The sequence below is a fragment of the Coregonus clupeaformis genome, chromosome 24 (genome assembly GCF_020615455.1).
Source record: "Coregonus clupeaformis isolate EN_2021a chromosome 24, ASM2061545v1, whole genome shotgun sequence".
Classification (NCBI taxonomy): Eukaryota; Metazoa; Chordata; class Actinopteri; order Salmoniformes; family Salmonidae; genus Coregonus; species Coregonus clupeaformis.
The window spans coordinates 3,147,693-3,168,007 of NC_059215.1; the positions used below are offsets into that span (position 1 = coordinate 3,147,693).

The following is a 20,315-nucleotide window of genomic DNA, read 5'->3' on the forward strand; positions in this document are numbered from 1 at the left end:
CATTGCAGTACCCTGATTAATCTGAGACACTGTGGGGGCGCTGTGTAGGTTTGGAGTCATGTTTTGGGCTACATCAGCTCCGGTTACACAGGGAAATGAGTCAACCTCTCAATCCCCCCTTAAGAAAGAAAAGAGAGCGTAAACGAGCGAAGGAGGAGGAGGTCTAAAAAAAATCTACCTGCCACCTTGTGTATCGGTTTTCCGATCTGAGTATTCCAAGGCACAAAGAAGTCATTGAGTGGGCAGAGACTAGCGCCATTGTCTCGCAAAGGTTACTTTCCCCCAGTCAGGGACCACACTTTCCCCCCGCGAATCCCTCCGTTGCATTCTACGAGGGTTAAGTGTAATGCGGCTGGCGAAAAGCGTGGGCCAATCAGTTTTCCAGCATGGGCCCAAACCAAACCAAACCTACCCCACCTAAATTCCCATCATGGGAAGTCCTGAGATGACAATATGTTACAGGATGTCAGGTGTGTTAGAACACTGGGGGGAGTTAACATAAGCAGAGAGAGGTAGGAGGTAGTTGAGAGGTACTCAAAGTGATTCCCGGCCGTTGTTAATGTACAGTAGGTGTCTCAGAGGAGGGCTCTTGCTATTATGAACCAGAGATAAGTTTTACATTAAGTTGTTCTTATCAGAAGAAAAATGTGTGTGTGTATGCGCATGTTTTACAGTTCCTCTGACAAAGCTCCACCTCAACAAACTAGTGTGTGTGTCAACAGTACCTATGAGGCAGCATCTCTTCTGGAATGTCCAGGTAGTGTCTGATGAAGAACCTCTCAGCGTCTTCTCTCTCCCCTTCCGTCACCACACTCCCATTCAACACAGACACAGATGGCAACCTGCAAAAAGGACAAAGAAGTGCGTGTGACGTGTGTCATGTTTACACAAATCACACAAATCAAACAGGTGTGTATTCAATTGTGTGTGTGCCTCTTCAAAAGGTATCTTCAATAATCCCACAGCACACCACCAACCCGATTAAAAAACCAATAAATAAATCACACCCTACCGTTGTACTTGCACCTTTCTTGCACTAACACTAACACTTGTTCTTTCTTACTAACACTGACTTTGCAGATAGCTGCTTTATTTTATTGAGGAAAGGTTTGACTTACTATGACTGTGCAATGTGGTTGTCTTACCTAGCTACCTTAAGATTAAAGCACTATGTCACTTTGGATAAGAGTGTCTGCTAAATTACTAAAATGTAAAATGTGTGTGTGTACTCACTGTGCAAGAGTGAGGCTGCGTCTCTCTTTGTTGGTGTAGGGCTGCAGTAATGGAATCCCCATCAGCCTCACCTCCTCCAGCTTAGGGAAGAAATTCAGCCTTTCTATGTCCTCCCATCGGTTCAGCCCTTTAAGACACACACACACACACACGCACACACGAGTTAGGATATGGAAACTATCAGCACTCATTCTCTATGGAATCCCAGGATACAGTATTGAATATGGTGTATGGAAGTAGTACAATACAATATATCTATTTTCACATCAGACGGCTCATAGAGGGCTCTTTTCTGTGATGGAATGTGTGTACATTAATTTCATTTATTTAGCATAAATGAGGGGAAAAAGACTTGAAATACCAAATGTACATTTAAAATACATTGGAATGTAAAAGAACTTGAGCCCTTCTAAGTAGACCTACTGATTTTCAAAGGGTTCCCTGTCCGGCAGAGGGGAAAGAGAGAGGTACAGAAGCAGAGGAGTAGTAAGAACCGGAGAAAAGGGAAGGAAAACTGGAATAGTGGATGAAAAGAGTATAATCGGGTAGAGGAAAGAGGGATATTTTTCTGTATGCTCATGCTGTGTGTGTGTGTACAGTGGGGAAAAAAAGTATTTAGTCAGCCACCAATTGTGCAAGTTCTCCCACTTAAAAGGATGAGAGAGGCCTGTAATTTTCCTCATAGGTACACGTCAACTATGACAGACAAATTGAGGAAAAAAAATCCAGAAAATCCCATTGTAGGATTTTTAATGAATTTATTTGCAAATTATGGTGGAAAATAAGTATTTGGTCACCTACAAACAAGCAAGATTTCTGGCTCTCACAGACCTGTAACTTCTTCTTTCAGAGGCTCCTCTGTCCTCCACTCGTTACCTGTATTAATGGCACCTGTTTGAACTTGTTATCAGTATAAAATACACCTGTCCACAACCTCAAACAGTCACACTCCAAACTTCACAATGGCCAAGACCAAAGAGCTGTCAAAGGACACCAAAAACAAAATTGTAGACCTGCACCAGGCTGGGAAGACTGAATCTGCAATAGGTAAGCAGCTTGGTTTGAAGAAATCAACTGTGGGAGCAATTATTAGGAAATGGAAGACATACAAGACCACTGATAATCTCCCTCGATCTGGGGCTCCACGCAAGATCTCACCCCGTGGGGTCAAAATGATCACAAGAACGGTGAGCAAAAATCCCAGAACCACACGGGGGGACCTAGTGAATGACCTGCAGAGAGCTGGGACCAAAGTAACAAAGCCAACCATCAGTAACACACTACACCGCCAGGGACTCAAATCCTGCAGTGCGAGACGTGTCCCCCTGCTTAAGCCAGTACATGTCCAGGCCCGTCTGAAGTGCATTTGGATGATCCAGAAGAGGATTGGGAGAATGTCATATGGTCAGATGAAACCAAAATATAACTTTTTGGTAAAAACTCAACTCGTCATGTTTGGAGGACAAAGAATGCTGAGTTGCATCCAAAGAACACCATACCTACTGTGAAGCATGGGGTTGGAAACATCATGCTTTGGGGCTGTTTTTCTGCAAAGGGACCAGGACGACTGATCCGTGTAAAGGAAAGAATGAATGGGGCCATGTATCGTGAGATTTTGAGTGAAACCCTCCTTCCATCAGCAAGGGCATTGAAGATGAAACGTGGCTGGGTCTTTCAGCATGACAATGATCCCAAACACACCGCCCGGGCAACGAAGGAGTGGCTTCGTAAGAAGCATTTCAAGGTCCTGGAGTGGCCTAGCCAGTCTCCAGATCTCAACCCCATAGAAAATCTTTGGAGGGAGTTGAAAGTCTGTGTTGCCCAGCGACAGCCCCAAAACATCACTGCTCTAGAGGAGATCTGCATGGAGGAATGGGCTAAAATACCAGCAACAATGTGTGAAAACCTTGTGAAGACTTACAGAAAACGTTTGACCTGTGTCATTGCCAACAAAGGGTATATAACAAAGTATTGAGAAACTTTTGTTATTGACCAAATACTTATTTTCCACCATCATATGCCAATAAATTCATTAAAAATCCTACAATGTGATTTTCTGGATTTTTTCCCCTCATTTTGTCTGTCATAGTTGACGTGTACCTATGATGAAAATTACAGGCCTCTCTCATCTTTTTAAGTGGGAGAACTTGCACAATTGGTGGCTGACTAAATACTTTTTTTCCCCACTGTATGTGTGCGAATCTTCATGCTGTGTGCATGTGTGTGTTTGCGACGTGTATCCTCATGCTGTGTATGTGTGTGTGTTCATGCTGTATGAGCATGCTTGTGTATGTGTGCGCATGCGAGCGCGTGACCCTCCCTTCGCATACCTGAGTTGTTGAGGTTGATGCTGCGCAGGTTAGGAAACAGGTGCTGCAGTGTGTCCCGAGGTGTGTCCTCCTCCACAGAGCCCAGTTTGTTGTTGGACAATACCAGGTTGTGCAGGCCCGGGTACATGGGCCCAAACTTACGCACCTCGCCCCACTCCTGTAGCTGGTTGTCTGTGATCTGAAGCAGGCGCAGGGAGGGGCAGGGAACCTGGGATTCGGCTACTTGGTCGTACTCGTTCAGACAAAGGAAGAGCTCCTCCAACCTGCAGGGGGCGATAGTGTGAGCATCAGAGAGGTAGCTATGTTTAAATGGCATTCAAATACAAGGTATGAGATATGAGTAGGGTGAAGTTGCCCCTACATGCTGATCTTTGGTCAGTTTCGCATTTTCCCCAATAATGGTTAAGGTTAGGATTGGGGGAGGGGAAGCTGATCCCCGGAGCTAAGAGATACATGGAAATACAGTGCCTATTCATCCCCCTTGGCGTTTTTCCTATTTTGTTGCATTACAACCTGTAATTTAAATGGATTTTTATTTGGATTTCATGTAATGGAGATACACAAAATAGTCCAAATTGGTGAAGTGAAATGAAAAAAATAACTTGTTTCAAAAAAATTTAGAAAAATAATAACGGAAAAGTGGTGCGTGCATATGTATTCACACCCTTTGCTATGAAGCCCCTAAATAAGATCTGGTGCAACCAATTACCTTCAGAAGTCACATAATTAGTTAAATAAAGTCCACCTGTGTGCAATCTAAGTGTCACATGATCTGTCACATGATCTCAGTATATATATACACCTGTTCTGAAAGGCCCCAGAGTCTGCAACACCACTAAGCAAGGGGAACCACTAAGCAAGCGGCACCATGAAGACCAAGGAGCTCTCCAAACAGGTCAGGGACAAAGTTGTGGAGAAGTACAGATCAGGGTTGGGTTATAAAAAAATATCCGAAACTTCGAACATCCCACGGAGCAACATTAAATCCATTATTAAAAAATGGAAAGAATACGGCACCACAACATACCTGCGAAGAGAGGGCCGCCCACCAAAACTCACGGACCAGGCAAGGAGGGCATTAATCTGAGAGTTAACAAAGAGACCAAAGATAACCCTGAAGGAGCTGCAAAGCTCCACAGCAGAGATTGGAGTATCTGTCCATAGGACCACTTTAAGCCATACACTCCACAGAGCTGGGCTTTATGGAAGAGTGGCCAGAAAAAAGCCATTGCTTAAAGAAAAAAATAAGCAAACACGTTTGGTGTTCGTCAAAAGCCATGTGGGAGACTCCCCAAACATATGGAAGAAGGTACTCTGGTCATCAAGGAAAACGCAATGTCTGGGGCAAATCCAACACCTCTCATCACCCTGAGAACACCATCCCCACAGTGAAGCATGGTGGTGGCAGCATCATGCTGTGGGGATGTCTTTCCATCGGTAGGGACTGGGAAACTGGTCAGAATTGAAGGAATGATGGATGGCGCTAAATACAGGGAAATTCTTGAGGGAAACCTGTTTCAGTCTTCCAGAGATTTGAGACTGGGACGGAGGTTCACCTTCCAGCAGGACAATGACCCTAAGCATACTGCTAAAGCAACACTTGAGTGGTTTAAGGGGAAACATTTAAATGTCTTGGAATGGCCTAGTCAAAGCCCAGACCTCAATTTAATTGAGAATCTGTGGTATGACTTAAATATTGCTGTACACCAGCGGAACCCATCCAACTTGAAGGAGCTGGAGCAGTTTTGCCTTGAAGAATGGGCAAAAATCCCAGTGGCTAGATGTGCCAAGCTCATAGAGACATACCCCAAGAGACTTGCAGCTGTAATTGCTGCAAAAGGTGGCTATACAAAGTATTGACTTTGGGGGGGTGAATAGGTATGCATGCTCAAGTTCAGTTTTTTGGTCTTATTTATTGTTTGTTTCACAATAAAAAATACTTTGCATCTTCAAAGTGGTAGGCATGTTGTGTAAATGAAATGATACAAACCCCCAAAAAATCAATTTTAATTCCAGGTTGTAAGGCAACAAAATAGGACAAATGCCAAGGGGGGTGAATACTTTCGCAAGCCACCGTACAGTATCCAGGACATACACTACCGGTCAAAAGTTTGGACACACCTACTCATTCAAGGGTTTTCCTTTATTTTTTACTATTTTCTACATTGTAGAATAATAGTGAAGACATCAAAACTATGAAATAACACATACAGTGAGGGAAAAAATAATTTGATCCCCTGCTGATTTTGTACGTTTGCCCACTGACAAAGAAATGATCAGTCTATAATTTTAATGGTAGGTTTATTTGAACAGTGAGAGACAGAATAACAACAACAAAAATCCAGAAAAATGCATGTCAAAAATTTTATAAATTGATTTGCATTTTAATTAGGGAAATAAGTATTTGACCCCCTCTCAATCAGAAATATTTCTGGCTCCCAGGTGTCTTTTATACAGGTAACGAGCTGAGATTAGGAGCAAGGGAGTGCTCCTAATCTCAGTTTGTTACCTGTATAAAAGACACCTGTCCACAGAAGCAATCAATCAATCAGATTCCAAACTCTCCACCATGGCCAAGACCAAAGAGCTCTCCAAGGATGTCAGGGACAAGATTGTAGACCTACACAAGGCTGGAATGGGCTACAAGACCATCACCAAGCAGCTTGGTGAGAAGGTGACAACAGTTGGTGCGATTATTCGCAAATGGAAGAAACACAAAATAACTGTCAATCTCCCTCGGCCTGGGGCTCCATGCAAGATCTCACCTCGTGGAGTTGCAATGATCATGAGAACAGTGAGGAATCAGCCCAGAACTACACGGGAGGATCTAGTCAATGATCTCAAGGCAGCTGGGACCATAGTCACCAAGAAAACAATTGGTAACACACTACGCCGTGAAGGACTGAAATCCTGCAGTGCCCGCAAGGTCCCCCTGCTCAAGAAAGCACATATACAGGGCCGTCTGAAGTTTGCCAATGAACATCTGAATGATTCAGAGGAGAACTGGGTGAAAGTGTTGTGGTCAGATGAGACCAAAATCGAGCTCTTTGGCATCAACTCATCTCGCGTGTTTGGAGGAGGAGGAATGCTGCCTATGACCCCAAGGACATCATCCCCACCGTCAAACATGGAGGTGGAAACATTATGCTTTGGGGCTGTTTTTCTGCTAAGGGGACAGGACAACTTCACCGCATCAAAGGGACGATGGACGGGGCCATGTACCGTCAAATCTTGGGTGAGAACCTCCTTCCCTCAGCCAGGGCATTGAAAATGGTCGTGGATGGGTATTCCAGCATGACAATGACCCAAAACACACGGCCAAGGCAACAAAGGAGTGGCTCAAGAAGATGCACATTAAGGTCCTGGAGTGGCCTAGCCAGTCTCCAGACCTTAATCCCATAGAAAATCTGTGGAGGGAGCTGAAGGTTCGAGTTGCCAAACGTCAGCCTCGAAACCTTAATGACTTGGGGAAGATCTGCAAAGAGGAGTGGGACAAAATCCCTCCTGAGATGTGTGCAAACCTGGTGGGCAACTACAAGAAACGTCTGACCTCTGTGATTGCCAACAAGGGTTTTAGCTACCAAGTACTAAGTCATGTTTTGCAGAGGGGTCAAATACTTATTTCCCTCATTAAAATGCAAAAACATTTATAACATTTTTGACATGCGTTTTTCTGTATTTTTTTGTTGTTATTCTGTCTCTCACTGTTCAAATAAACCTACCATTAAAATTATAGACTGATCATGTCTTTGTCAGTGGGCAAACGTACAAAATCAGCAGGGGATCAAATACTTTTTTCCCTCACTGTATGGAATCATGTAGTAACCAAAAAAGTGTTCAACAAATCAAAATATATTTATATTTGAGATTCTTCAAATAGCCACCCTTTGCCTTGATGACAGCTTTGCACACTCTTGGCATTCCCTCAACCAGCTTCACCTGGAATGCTTTTCCAACAGTCTTGAAGGAGTTCCCACATATGCTCAGCACTTGTTGGCTGCTTTTCCTTCACGCTGCGGTCCAACTCATCCCAAACCATCTCAATTGGGTTGAGGTCGGGTGATTGTGGAGGCCAGGTCATCTGATGCAGCACTCCTTCACTCTCCTTCTTGGTCAAATAGGTGTGTAAGTGTGTCCAAACTTTTGACTGGTACTGTACATGTTAGATATGGATACAAGTAAATATACTACATGCCTGGACATGCCTGAACTTGAGAAGGTCAAAGGTCTAAGGGCAAAAACACACAAAATACCTAAGACAAATAGCTAAATACAAACATACACATTCATGTATTCACGTGTGCCTTGTGATTCGCAGTCCAGTGTCTGTCATGACTTACTCAGGGGTCTGGCGTGTGAGTGTGTGTACCGTGTCCCAGGTGACACGTGTGTTGATGAGAACCAGGCGGCGGACCCGGAAGAACACCTCAGCCAGGCCTGGCTCCAGCTCAATCCCACTCAGAGGGTTCATACTCAGGTTAAGGAAGTCCAGGTTGGGGATGTTAGACACGATCGTGCAGATCTCACAACCCCAAAAAAACAGATTGGAGCTATCACACTTACGGACTATACTGGCAACCCTATTGTAGACAGTATACACAATGCTGCAGATCTGGCAACCCAAAGACAGATTGGTGCAATTGGTACTGACTGACAGATGAAGGTCTTGTTTGTTGAATTTGTTTGTTGAATGATGTCTCTGGGCAATTGTTTTGGGTGATGTGGTAGGTAACCGCTAGTGGATACAGTCCGTTTCCATTAGCATTGCTACATGCTTATTTAATGCTAGCCAGGAGATGCTGGACATTACAAAATAACCAGCTATTGGACTTTAAAAAACTGTATGGATAAAACAACAACACCCTAGATGTGTAGAAAATAAGGCAAACTTTCACCAAAAAAGTGGACAAAAGTGTGTAACATTAACTGTGTAGTGCCAGCCTTCCTGCTAATAGCTAGCTGCTGCTAAATTAATGGTGCATAACATGACAGCCAGGGTTAGGAGGATGAGGAGAACTACAGTACCCACCTCCCCCCAGTCTTGCAGCTGGTTGTGGGACAGGTCCAGCTCCACCACATGGGCACAAAAGGTGGCCACCTCAGTTTCATCCCCAGCTTTACTGATGCCACAGCCGTCCAGCACCAGCACACTCGGCAGATTCAGACGATCTGGAGAGAGACAACAATCTTTCTAGTGAATAATTGTTCTTTATTGAATCACATAAACTGCACAGTCAATAAGAATCACATTCACAATATATGATGGACAACAGCCTGGTATCACTTATTGTTATTACTTATTTACATCACGTCATAGGCAGTATCCTTGGGGATAAGCTAAGGCATGAGAGAATGACTCATGTGTGTGAATACCATATATAAGGGATACAAGTAGGCCTACATGCAGTTCTCAGTATTCCTGGGTAACTAGAAGATAACTTGTGTGATTACCTTGTATAATGCATATGAGTAGGCCTACATAGAGTTCTTACGTGTTAATTATGTTTTTCTGAGTAAAAAGGTAAGTAGGCTGTAGAGTGGCCCTTGACTCTTCTGCTTTGAGGAATAACCACTTTTTCAGACATGTTCATCAGACTATAAATCATCTTGCATGCACCAACACAGTTTAGCAATGCTAGAGAGAAAAGATGCATAGGCCACCTAATCACAAAGTTATTACTCAATCACTGTGCTAATGCGGCCTTCAAATGCTCGTTGGAACTGGTTTTGAAGACGGAATAATTCCTCATCCAATGAGATTAAATCTAACTAGATGAGCTGGCTAATGTTGCTAATGATAAAGTTAGCTAGCTTGCTTAACGTTGACAATATGGTCAAACTAGCTACATTATCCACATTGATAAGTTTAACAATGCCAAAAATCATGCTTTATCATCCTTTGATTGAAAAGGTGAAAGGTCAGTGACAAAACGTCACAACTCTGGTAAAATTATCTCCAACATTCCCACTCGGCAGTCCAACTTCGGAGGGCCGTTCAAGTGGTTGTTGCCCAGTCGGAACCACGTATTTCCCACTTCCGGTGAGCATTTGAAGGCAGCATAAGCTACTGATCTATAGCGCCTTGACCTCTGACCTTTAATGGGCAACCCCTGTGGACTGGAAAGCACCACGACGCCCATGCCGTTCCCACGGCAGTATGGGAAATTCTCTGGGTTGTACTTCTCACTGACCACCTGGACGAAGGTGCGCCCCTCCTCTTCATCAGAGGACTCCATGGCCACAGCTGTCCGATGAGAGAGCGAGAAGGAAATGAGAGGAAGACATACACTACCTGTCAGAAGTTTGGACACACCTACTCATTCAAGGGTTTTTCTTTATTTTTTATGCATTTCAATTAACAGGTGTGCCTTCTTAAAAGTTAATTTGTGGAATTTCTTTCCTTCTTAATGCGTTTTAGCCAATCAGTTGTGTTGTAACAAGGTAGTGGGGGTATACAGAAGATAGCCCTATTTGGTAAAAGACCAAGTCCATATTATGGCAAGAACAGCTCAAATAAGCAAAGAGAAACGACAGTCCATCATTACTTTAAGACATTAAGGTCAGTCAATATGGAACATTTCAAGAACTTTGAAAGTTTCTTCAAGTGCAGTCACAAAAACCATCAAGAGCTATGATGAAACTGGCTCTCATGAAGACCGCCAGAGGAATGGAAGACCCAGAGTTACCTCTGCTGCAGAGGATAAGTTCATTAGTTACCAGCCTCAGAAATTGCAGCCCAAATAAATGCTTCACAGAGTTCAAGTCACAAACACATCTCAACATCAACTGTTCAGAGGAGACTGTGTGAATCAGGCCTTCATGGTCGAATTGCTGAAAAGAAACCACTACTAAAGGACACCAATAAGAAGAAGAGACCTGCTTGGGCCAAGAAACATTAGACCGGTGGAAATGTGTCCTTTGGTCTAGGGTCCAAATGTGAGATTTTTGGTTCCAACCAGACCCAGTGTGGGTGAACGGATGATCTCTGCATGTGTAGTTTCCACCGTAAATCATGGAGGAGGAGGTGTTATGGTGTGGGGGTGCTTTGCTGGTGACACTGTCTGTGATTTATTTAGAATTCAAGTAATACTTAACCAGCATGGCTACCACAGCATTCTGCAGCGATACGCCATCCCATCTGGTTTGGGCTTAGTGGGACTATCATTTGTTTTTCAACAGGACAATGACCCAACACACCTCCAGGCTGTGTAAGGGCTATTTTACCAAGAAGGAGAGTAATGGAGTGCTGCATCAGATGACCTGGCCTCCACAATCCCCCGACCTCAACCCAATTGAGATGGTTTGGGTCAGACGGCAGAGTGAAGGAAAAGCAGCCAACAAGTGCTCAGCATATGTGGGAACTCCTTCAAGACTGTTGGAAAAGCATTCCAGGTGAAGCTGGTTGAGAGAATGCCAAGAGTGTGCAAAGCTGTCATCAAGGCAAAGGGTGGCTATTTAAAGAATCTCAAATATAAAATATGTTTTGATTTGTTTTTTGGTTACTGTACTTCAAATCAAATATTATGTCACATGCACCGAATACAACAGGTGTAGACTTTTAAAAGTACGAATAATTTGCTAAATAAAAAAAGGAAATAGTAACACAAAATAATGAGGCTATATTGGCTTTATATTTTGGAAATCTGTTCCAAAGTATTGCCATGCATAATAGAGAAATATGTGATCGTATACAAATGTAAGCTAGGTTTGAAATGATTATGTTTTAGTCAAATATTATATCTGTTTGGGCTTCTTGCGGTCCATTTCCAGTCTACAAATTATTTGTAAATATGTTAAAGTGCATGGCTTTAGTAGTATGTATTTTCTGCTGACTTGTCTGCCGCTAGCCTACATACTAACAAGTCAAATCTTGTTCATGCTCCAAAACATTGATTTGAGGTTAGCGGAGACTTACAAATATGGCTCCTCTAGGGGTCAAAGTTGGTGTGGACCACAGACAGACAGCTCTGGGCTGTAGTGTGGTGAGGAGGTGCCGTCTCTCTCTCTCTCTGGCTCAGGCCAGGCCTGGTGGACGAGAAAGAAAAAGAGAGCCTGTGTTACATGAGCTAAAATAGTGACCCAATTATCCTTCCACATTGTGACATGATCTCAATGAAGTAACCATATAAATAGAATGGCCTATTTCAATGGAAGTAACAACGATTCACTCTACTCTAATGTTCTTCAACCTATCCTGTTCCGACTCTCTTGTTTGATTTAATACGAGTCTGACTGAGATCATCGATCTCTAATATTTGTGTTTCACTTAACCTGCATAAAGTTTGCGCAAGTCTATTTGGTGGGGCAAAAGAAAAGCCCATGCACTCTCTCCAACTCCAACTGTAATGGAGTGCTACTGGGTGCGCAGGCTTTAGTGACAGCCCAGCACTGTTTCAATTTCAAATAAACAACGAATCATGGTCTTCAGTCTGACTCTGAACCACAATTAGTTGAATCAGGGCCTGGTGTGTTTCTGTTGAGCTGGAACAAAAGCCTACATACTCAGTGGCTCTCCAGGTATGGAGTTAGAGATCTCTCATCCCTGCTATAAGGACACAGGTGTCTAATTCCTACAGTGCTTCCTAAATTATCAGACCGATCGGTTTCACTATCTGGATGGGTTAAGTTCTGTCTGTCTGCAAACTGATTATCTGGCCTGGACCCATCTGAACTCACAATACACTGTATCATGCTGACCCGTACAAAACTAGCCTAACTCACATTATTTATTTTTTTGCGTTGTCCTTTCCAGCACTATGATGATGCATAACCAGACCAGTGCAGTTCAGCTTGGCTCAGTTGTGTAAAAAGGGCACTAAACCACCATCTGAAGTGGTTGTTCCCAGCCCCGAACCTTCTGAGAGACAACACGATGACACCATACAGACAGGGTTCTGTGTGAAGTCCAGTCAGAGAAGGCTTCCCATAACAGAGACCCTATGGTTTCTAGCCCTGATACACCTGGGATCAAAGAAGTGTCTCCTAACAGACTGGGATGAACACTTTGAGAGAACTGTGTGTTTGAGTATGAACACATGAAGATTAGCCCTGATATACTTTTGGGTATCTATCTTAGCTCATTAGGAGAGTGACAGTGGTACTACAGGTGCAACATTAGTTCATAGTTATGTTACCAAACAATCTTGGCTAGAATTGTTAATTATGTCTAATAAAATAGCCTGCCCTACAGCAATGTGATGTTTTGGGTTGTAGGCCTATTAGGGGCTATTGGCTACCTGCATCTAGCTCAGCAAACCATGGAAAAGTTTTATTAAATTATAAACCCAGATTTTAGTCAGTAGCCTATGCCTATTGAAATAACAAGTAAATCTCGCAAATAGGCCATTTATAACGGTTTGGAGTCTTAACATCTGGCACATAATAATGGCACAATTGCCAGAAAATAGCCAACATTCGTTTTTTGAAGTTCGTCCAAGTGTTTCTTGCACAGAGATTGAGATCCTCTGTCCAACTTTCATCACTCAAACTCTCCTGTCGGATTTATCTATAGTTATGCACATACGCAAACAGGATTTATTTAAGCAATAAGGCCCAAGGGGGTGTGGCATATGACCAATATACCACGGCTAAGGACTGTTCATATGGGATAGCAGCCTATACACAATAAATAACTTGTAATATTGGTCTGGATGTCACCGTGATACAGTCTACACTGCTCAATGGGGAGAGTTTGCGCTGCAAGCCAATGTTATGATACTGATGATTTGTAGCCACAGATGGTTTGTTTACGTTTCTACCGTTATGGCTAGATGGAGTAGGCCTACAGCTCCATCTAATGGTCGCGTCGGGGACAACAGCTGTTGACAACTGTAACATTGTAGCTAAGCATAACCCTTTTCCTAAGCATAACCCTTTTCCTAACCTTAACCTAATTCTCCTAACCTGGTGTTAGTTCTCCTAACCTGCCACGTTAATTCACCTAACTTTCGGCGAGAACTATCCTAACCTGCCACATAAATTATCCTAACCTGCTATGTAAACAAACCATCTGTGCTGACAAATCATCAGTATCACCACATCAGCAACACAACAACACAGGGCACAGTGTCCTTTACTCCTGCTTCCCGCAGTAAGGAAATGGAAGTAATTAGATAGTGTAGCCAATATCAGGCCAGGGTGATGGCTAAAGCACATTTATTGTAGTGATTTTTACTAATAATGAGGAGCAACCAGATGCTGCACTTAACACATTTATGACATTGCTTATTCCAGTTAATAATAAGCATGCACCCATTAAGAAAATGACTGTAAAAACAGTTAAATCCACGTGGATTGATGAGGAATTGAAAAAAAATGTAGGCTTAGCTACAATGTTACAGTTGTCAACAACTGTTGTCCCTGACGCGACCATTACATTTACATTTTAGTCATTTAGCAGACTTAGTGAGTGCATACATTTTCATTAGATGGAAATGTACAACTACGGCATTAAAGTCTAACGTTACATTTTTGTAAAAAAAAAAAAAATTACTCACAAAACGGAATGAATCTGAACACTCCCAATCCCCAACTTCGGCAGACAAATTTCAAATTCTCGATTAAGTTTCTATAACATTTTAACTTAAAATGGGGTAGGGACGTGCAAAAGATCCAGGATAGCACGGACCGGACGCGCAGGGAGCAGCACGAGCAACGACGACATCATTGCAGACATTGAATTAATATACAATTGTAATATCTTTGGCTGTGAGTGATGAACATTTTTTGGGGCCTAAGCGACAATTTTATGAATAATTCAATTAATGTTTTGTGCACAAACGTGATGCCTTAAGTGTCTTATTAGATATTTTCAAATCTGACTTCTCTTTGTGGCCATCTATGAAAATTGGCTTCCTGGGCCGGGCGTCAGTTAAACTGCAGTACCAAAGCAAACCTGTAGGAGCAGTCGAAACCGTGGCCCACACAAGCATAGGCCATGTTCGAGAGGATCAAAACTGCAATGTATCATGGGTAAATTGTGACCGACTGACCTACAAATAATGAGTGGTTATTTATGATGAAAGGTGATTTGTAGATAATAATTATTATTATTAATTTAATTTGTAAAGCACTTTCCTACACCCAAGGCGCTGAAGAAAAGAAAACATTTTATAAAAATAATAAAAACAATCCAAAACACAGAACATCTTAAGCAGACAACAATCAGAGCTGTCGTCAGATCCGGTGGACAGGAGAACAGAATTGACATAGGCCCTTGAAAGCTTTTCTGAACAGCTCAGTCTTTAGCTGTGCCTTAATAAGGATTAAACAAGACCATAGACTCTGCAGCCTGACCAGGGTTGCCATGTTCACAGTTTTCCTGTCAAATTAGGCTACTTTCAAAACGATGTTGCGGGTGAAAATGTATTGGTCGCAGGTGGCAGGTTTTTGGGCTACTTCTAAATTGCACCGCGGCCGCCATGGCATTTCTCAAGAAAAAAAAAAAAGGGGTGTGTTGAGAGCACTGGTTGAGAGAGTGCTGGAGCAGAGGTAACTGAGTCACGGAGACAGAGCAGCACGTTGTAAGGCTATTTAGATTGGTCATTATGGAGACACCCTTTTTCCATAAAACATTAACGCGCTAGAACTACTAGAACTTATATAACGGTGACAAAGCATTGGAAAAGGACTATAGACGCTCTAGAGCTCTTTAGATAAATTCGCTCAGAGGTAGTTTAAAGTAAACTGCATTCTAATGTGGACTTTTCTTATGGAAAACCGTATCAAGTGAAGGGTTTTACTCATGCTCAGTTCTAGGGTCTGGAGCGCTGCGCGAGTGGAAATTTTAAATGGAAGTTATGGAACTCCCTCGCATGCTTCTGTTATGGGGAAAAAGTCCACAATGAAACTGACATTTAATGTGGAGAATGATCGGCTACATTTGCATCAGTTGGCCATCAAGTAGGCTATTCATTTCATAGGCTACTGTAGCCTACCATTTGATACAGTACAATAAATATGTTGAAATGACGATATCACAGGAGTCATTGCATATCAATTTGTGCCACTTGAGCTGGAGCTGGCAAACGGATTTAATAAATTGTTGAGAACTCTGTTTGTTGTCGTAGCGTTGTGTTATTATGCAATTGTTAATGGCCATCTTTAGATAATTACATTGGAAGTTATCAATTCTGATCATGGTCACAGCTCTATCGCAATGTATCATTCTCCACATTTAATGTCAGTTTCATTGTGGACTTTTCCCTGAAATTAGATGTTGGTCTATCAGGGGCTATTGGCTACCTGCATCTAGCTCAGCAAACCATGGAAAAGTTGAATTTAATTTTTAACCCAGATTTTAGTCAGTAGCCTATGCCTATTGAAATAACCAGTAAATCTCGCAAATAGGCCATTTATAACGGTTTGTAGTCTTAACATCTGGCACATAATAATGGCACAATTGCCAGAAAATAGCCCAACATTCATTTTTTGAAGTTCGTCCAAGTGTTTCTTGCACAGAGATTGAGATCCTCTGTTCAACTTTCATCACAAAAACCCTCCTGCCGGATTTATCTATAGTTATGCACATACGCAAACAGGATTTATTTAAGCAATAAGGCCCGAGGGGGTGTGGCATATGACCAATATACCACGGCTAAGGACTGTTCATATGCACGACGCAACGCGGAGTGCCTGGACACAGCCCTTAGCCGTGGTATATTGGCTATATACCACAAACCCCCGAAGTGCCTTATTGCTATTATAAACTGGTTACCATAGTCATTAGAGCAGTAAAAATAAATGTTTTGTCATACCCGTGGTATACGGCTGTCAGCCAAACAGCATTCAGCACAAAATGCTGATTGGTTGAAAGACATGGTATATCAGACTGTGTACCATGGGAATGACAAAACCTTACTTTTTACTATTCTAATTACATTGTTAACCAGTTTATAATAGCAATAAGGCATCTCAGGGGTGTGTGGTATATGGCCAATATACCACAGCTAAGGGATATGTCCAAAGAACAGCCCTTAGCTGTGGTATATTGGCCATATACCACACCTCCTCTGGCCTTATTGTTTAATCATAGCTGTCAAAACAAGTTAAAGCGACATCCATTGATGGAAAATGATCTGGAGAGTTCAAAAAAGGGAGATTTATATTTTCTCTTGTGACATTTTCTTAAACTAGCAATAATTATTATTTTAATGGGAAACTGAATTTTGCTTCTTAGCCTACCTCGTTAAAAATGACGTCGATATTCCTTCTAAATTTGCTCGATAACGTTATGGAAAATGGGTTTCATGGGTAAATGTGGCAACACCTCTCTTGCTGCAAAAAAAAAAAATTGGGGCTAGTTTTCAGGCCTTGTGGGCGGGTTTTCAGAGGTCATTGGGCTATACATTTTAGCTAAACCTGGCAACCCTGGTCCTGACAGTGACTGAAAATGTGTTCCACAGCCGAGGAGCCATACAACCAAAAGCCCTGTCACCGATAGTTTTTAGTCTGCTGTGGGGCTGCTGAAGGTAGATGGAATGGCAAATGGTGCGTGTGGGGTGCCCATGGGGGATGAGGTCAGACAGATACTTGGTTCCAGAGTTGTGCATAGCTTGGTATCTGTGAACCAGGATTTTAAAGTCAATGCGTAAGTATAATTGATAATTATAGATCAGTCAGTTGGCAGTCGTTTTGATGCTCTCGAACACGGCCATAAACTAGCAAACTGGAAAGGGCTCATCATCAAGACTGACTGAACCGAATCTGTTCGTCTCCACTCGACAATCGCTGCTCAACAAACGTAATCAATTTGTCAGTTTGGGCACCAGGTGTGTCCATATAGCCTCTCCCGGGTCGAAGGCAATCTACGATAGAACAAGTATTATATAGATGTAACAATTAGTTATTTAATCATTCTAGAATGTGGGTAATGTGACGTCATTGCAGTGGATTTGTTACATTGTTATAAACAATGGCATATTGTATCCGTTTCTGTATTCTGAACTGGTTGGTTGTTTTTTGTTACTGTGCGACCGGCAATTGTTTGAATTGAGAAACATGTTCCCAAAACATTACATGGACGGGTAAAGAAATGCTCATTTACTGTAGCTAGCTATCTAGCTAGCTATGTTTTTAAGGCATATAGTGTAACCTCAATCAATGGTTCATAACAATAATAATCGGAAAATATGCCTACATCTCTTTCGAATAGGCATTGAGAAAACATTGGATACCAGTTACCTTTCTCTGTCGTTTCCTTCGAATGTTAGTTATTGTTGTTAAAACCGGTGTGACGCAGGCAAGAATAAATAAGTACTTCCGCGTCACTGATTTTTTTATCCTTCAGAATAAAAGTCACGTCCTGTATACTATGTAAATGAGTAATTAAGGCAAAATGTGCAAGATTATCGATATATTTTATACTAGTTATCATACAAAGAATGATTTAAAGAATGTTTATGAGATATATTTTTGTGTACTAATGTCATTTATCCTCCTGAGACCCAGCAATTCATTTTTGTCATCTCTAGTGGACATCAGTTCTTGGTCTGTATCTCTGAGGCCATACAAGCCACTGTATTAAGTCCTGTTATCCCTTTGAGAGGACATTCTGGCGTTTTCAATAATATCACGTGTGGGGGTGTGACCTTGACAAGAGAGCTTATCAAGAAATGTCCTCTGTTGTGGACACCCTGATGTCACAACTATGCTTTTCACCTACTTTTCACCCATTGACTGTAATGTTCAATGTGTCAAATCGGAGGGCCTGTTGTCTGGACCTATGGCAGTCTCTATGGGGGTGCCACAGGGTTCAATTCTTGGGCCGACTCTTTTCTCCGTGTATATCAATGATGTCGCTCTTGCTGCTGGTGACTCTCAGATCCACCTCTACGCAGACGACACCATTTTGTATACATCTGGCCCTTCATTGGACACTGTGTTAACAAACCTCCAAACGAGCTTCAATGCCATACAACACTCCTTCAGTAGCCTCCAACTGCTCTTAAACACTAGTAAAACTAAATGCATGCTCTTCAATCGAACGCTGCTGGCACCCGCTCACCCGACTAGAATCACTACTCTCGTGGGTCTGACCTAGAGTATGTGGACAACTACAAATACCTAGGTGTCTGGTTAGACTGTAAACTCTCCTTCCAGACTCACATTAAGAATCTCCAATCCAAAGTTAAATCCAGAATCGGCTTCCTATTTCGCAACAAAGCCTCCTTCACTCATGCTGCCAAACATGCCCTCGTAAAACTGACTATCCTACCGATCCTTGACTTCGGCGATGTCATTTACAAAATAGCCTCCAACACTCTACTCAGCAAATTGGATGTAGTCTATCACAGTGCCATCCGTTTTGTCTCCAAAGCCCCATACACTACCCACCACTGTGACCTGTACGCTCTTGTTGGCTGGTCCTCATTACATGTTCGTCGTCAAACCCACTGGCTCCAGGCCATCTATAAATCACTGCTAGGCAAATCCCTGCCTTATCTTAGCTCATTGGTCACCATAGCAACACCCACCCGTAGTATGCGCTCCAGCAGGTATATCTCACTGGTCATCCCCAAAGCCAACAACTCCTTTGGCCGCCATTCCTTCCAGTTCTCTGCTGCCAATGACTGGAACGAATTGCAAAAATCTCTGAAGCTGGAGACTCTTATCTCCCTCACTAACTTTAAGCATCAGTTGTCAGAGCACCTTACCGATCACTGCACCTGTACACAGCCCATCTGATATTAGCCCACCCAACTACCTCATCCCTATATTGTTATTTATTTTGCTCATTTGCACCCCAGTACCTCTATTTGCACATAATCTCTTGCACATCTATCATTCCAGTGTTAATACTAATTGTAATTATTTTGCACTATAGCCTATTTATTGCCTTACCTCCATAACTTGCTACATTTGCACACACTGTATATATATTTTCTGTTGTATTTTTTGACTTTATGTTTTGTTTTACCCCATATGTAACTCTGTGTTGTTGTTTTTATCGCACTGCTTTGCTTTATGTTGGCCAGGTCGCAGTTGTAAATGAGAACTTGTTCTCAACTGGCTTACCTGGTTAAATAAAGGTAAAAAAAAAAAAAAAAAAAGTTAAATACAATAAAAGATAAATAACGATATTTTTTCAAAAAGAAATCTTGGTAACCCTAAATGTTTTTTTATACCGGACATATATATTGCACCGTACAAAATTATCTGTACGTTGTGTCATAGTAAAAGGTGAGTCCATTCTACTCCAGAGCACCTGTAATTTCCAAATCCTATTGGATTGAAGTTGATGGGCCACTCTATAAGGGCCGCCAAATGAGCAGCGACGCTCCTCTGGTTGTAAACTCTGTGGATCTGGAAACTATAAGTATTTCTGAGTAGCTAGAATGGACCCGCTTTTACTGCGACACAATGTACAGATAATTCTGTACGGTGCAATATGTACACTGAACAAAAATATAAACACAACATGCAACAATTTCAAAGCTTTTAGTGAGTTACAGTTCAGATAAGGAAATCAGTCAATATAAGTAAATAAATTAGGCCCTAAACTATGGATTTCACATTACTTTAAATACAGATACACTTTATGTACAAAAGTATGTGGACAGCCCTTCAAATGAGTGGATTCTGCTATTTCAGCCAGACCCGTTGCTGACAGGTGTATAAAATCGAGCACACAGCCATGCAATCTCAATAGACAAACACTGGCAGTAGAATGGCCTTACTGAAGAGCTCAGTGACTTTCAACGTGGCAGCGTCATAGGATGCCACCTTTCAGGTGGACAGGAGAACAGAATTGAC

At 42.2% G+C, this 20,315-nt stretch overlaps 1 protein-coding gene across 2 annotated transcripts in view; it reads right to left on the reverse strand.

The window, feature by feature from the left end:
- Window positions 1–11,609, reverse strand: part of LOC121537603 (tubulin-specific chaperone cofactor E-like protein) — a 97,452-nt gene extending 85,843 nt beyond the window's left edge. The window contains exons 1-7 of one of the 2 annotated variants that reach the window (XM_045206979.1): window positions 11,479–11,609; window positions 9,658–9,807; window positions 8,593–8,732; window positions 7,904–8,085; window positions 3,564–3,826; window positions 1,234–1,360; window positions 721–842 (exon numbers count right to left, since the gene is read on the reverse strand). In XM_045206979.1, the coding sequence (XP_045062914.1) occupies window positions 721–842; window positions 1,234–1,360; window positions 3,564–3,826; window positions 7,904–8,085; window positions 8,593–8,732; window positions 9,658–9,799 (976 nt within the window). In that variant the 5' untranslated portion in view covers window positions 9,800–9,807; window positions 11,479–11,609. The remainder of the gene's footprint in view (window positions 1–720; window positions 843–1,233; window positions 1,361–3,563; window positions 3,827–7,903; window positions 8,086–8,592; window positions 8,733–9,657; window positions 9,808–11,478) is intronic. The other variant, XM_045206980.1, reaches the window with a different exon arrangement.
- Between the last annotated feature and the right edge of the window lie 8,706 nt (window positions 11,610–20,315).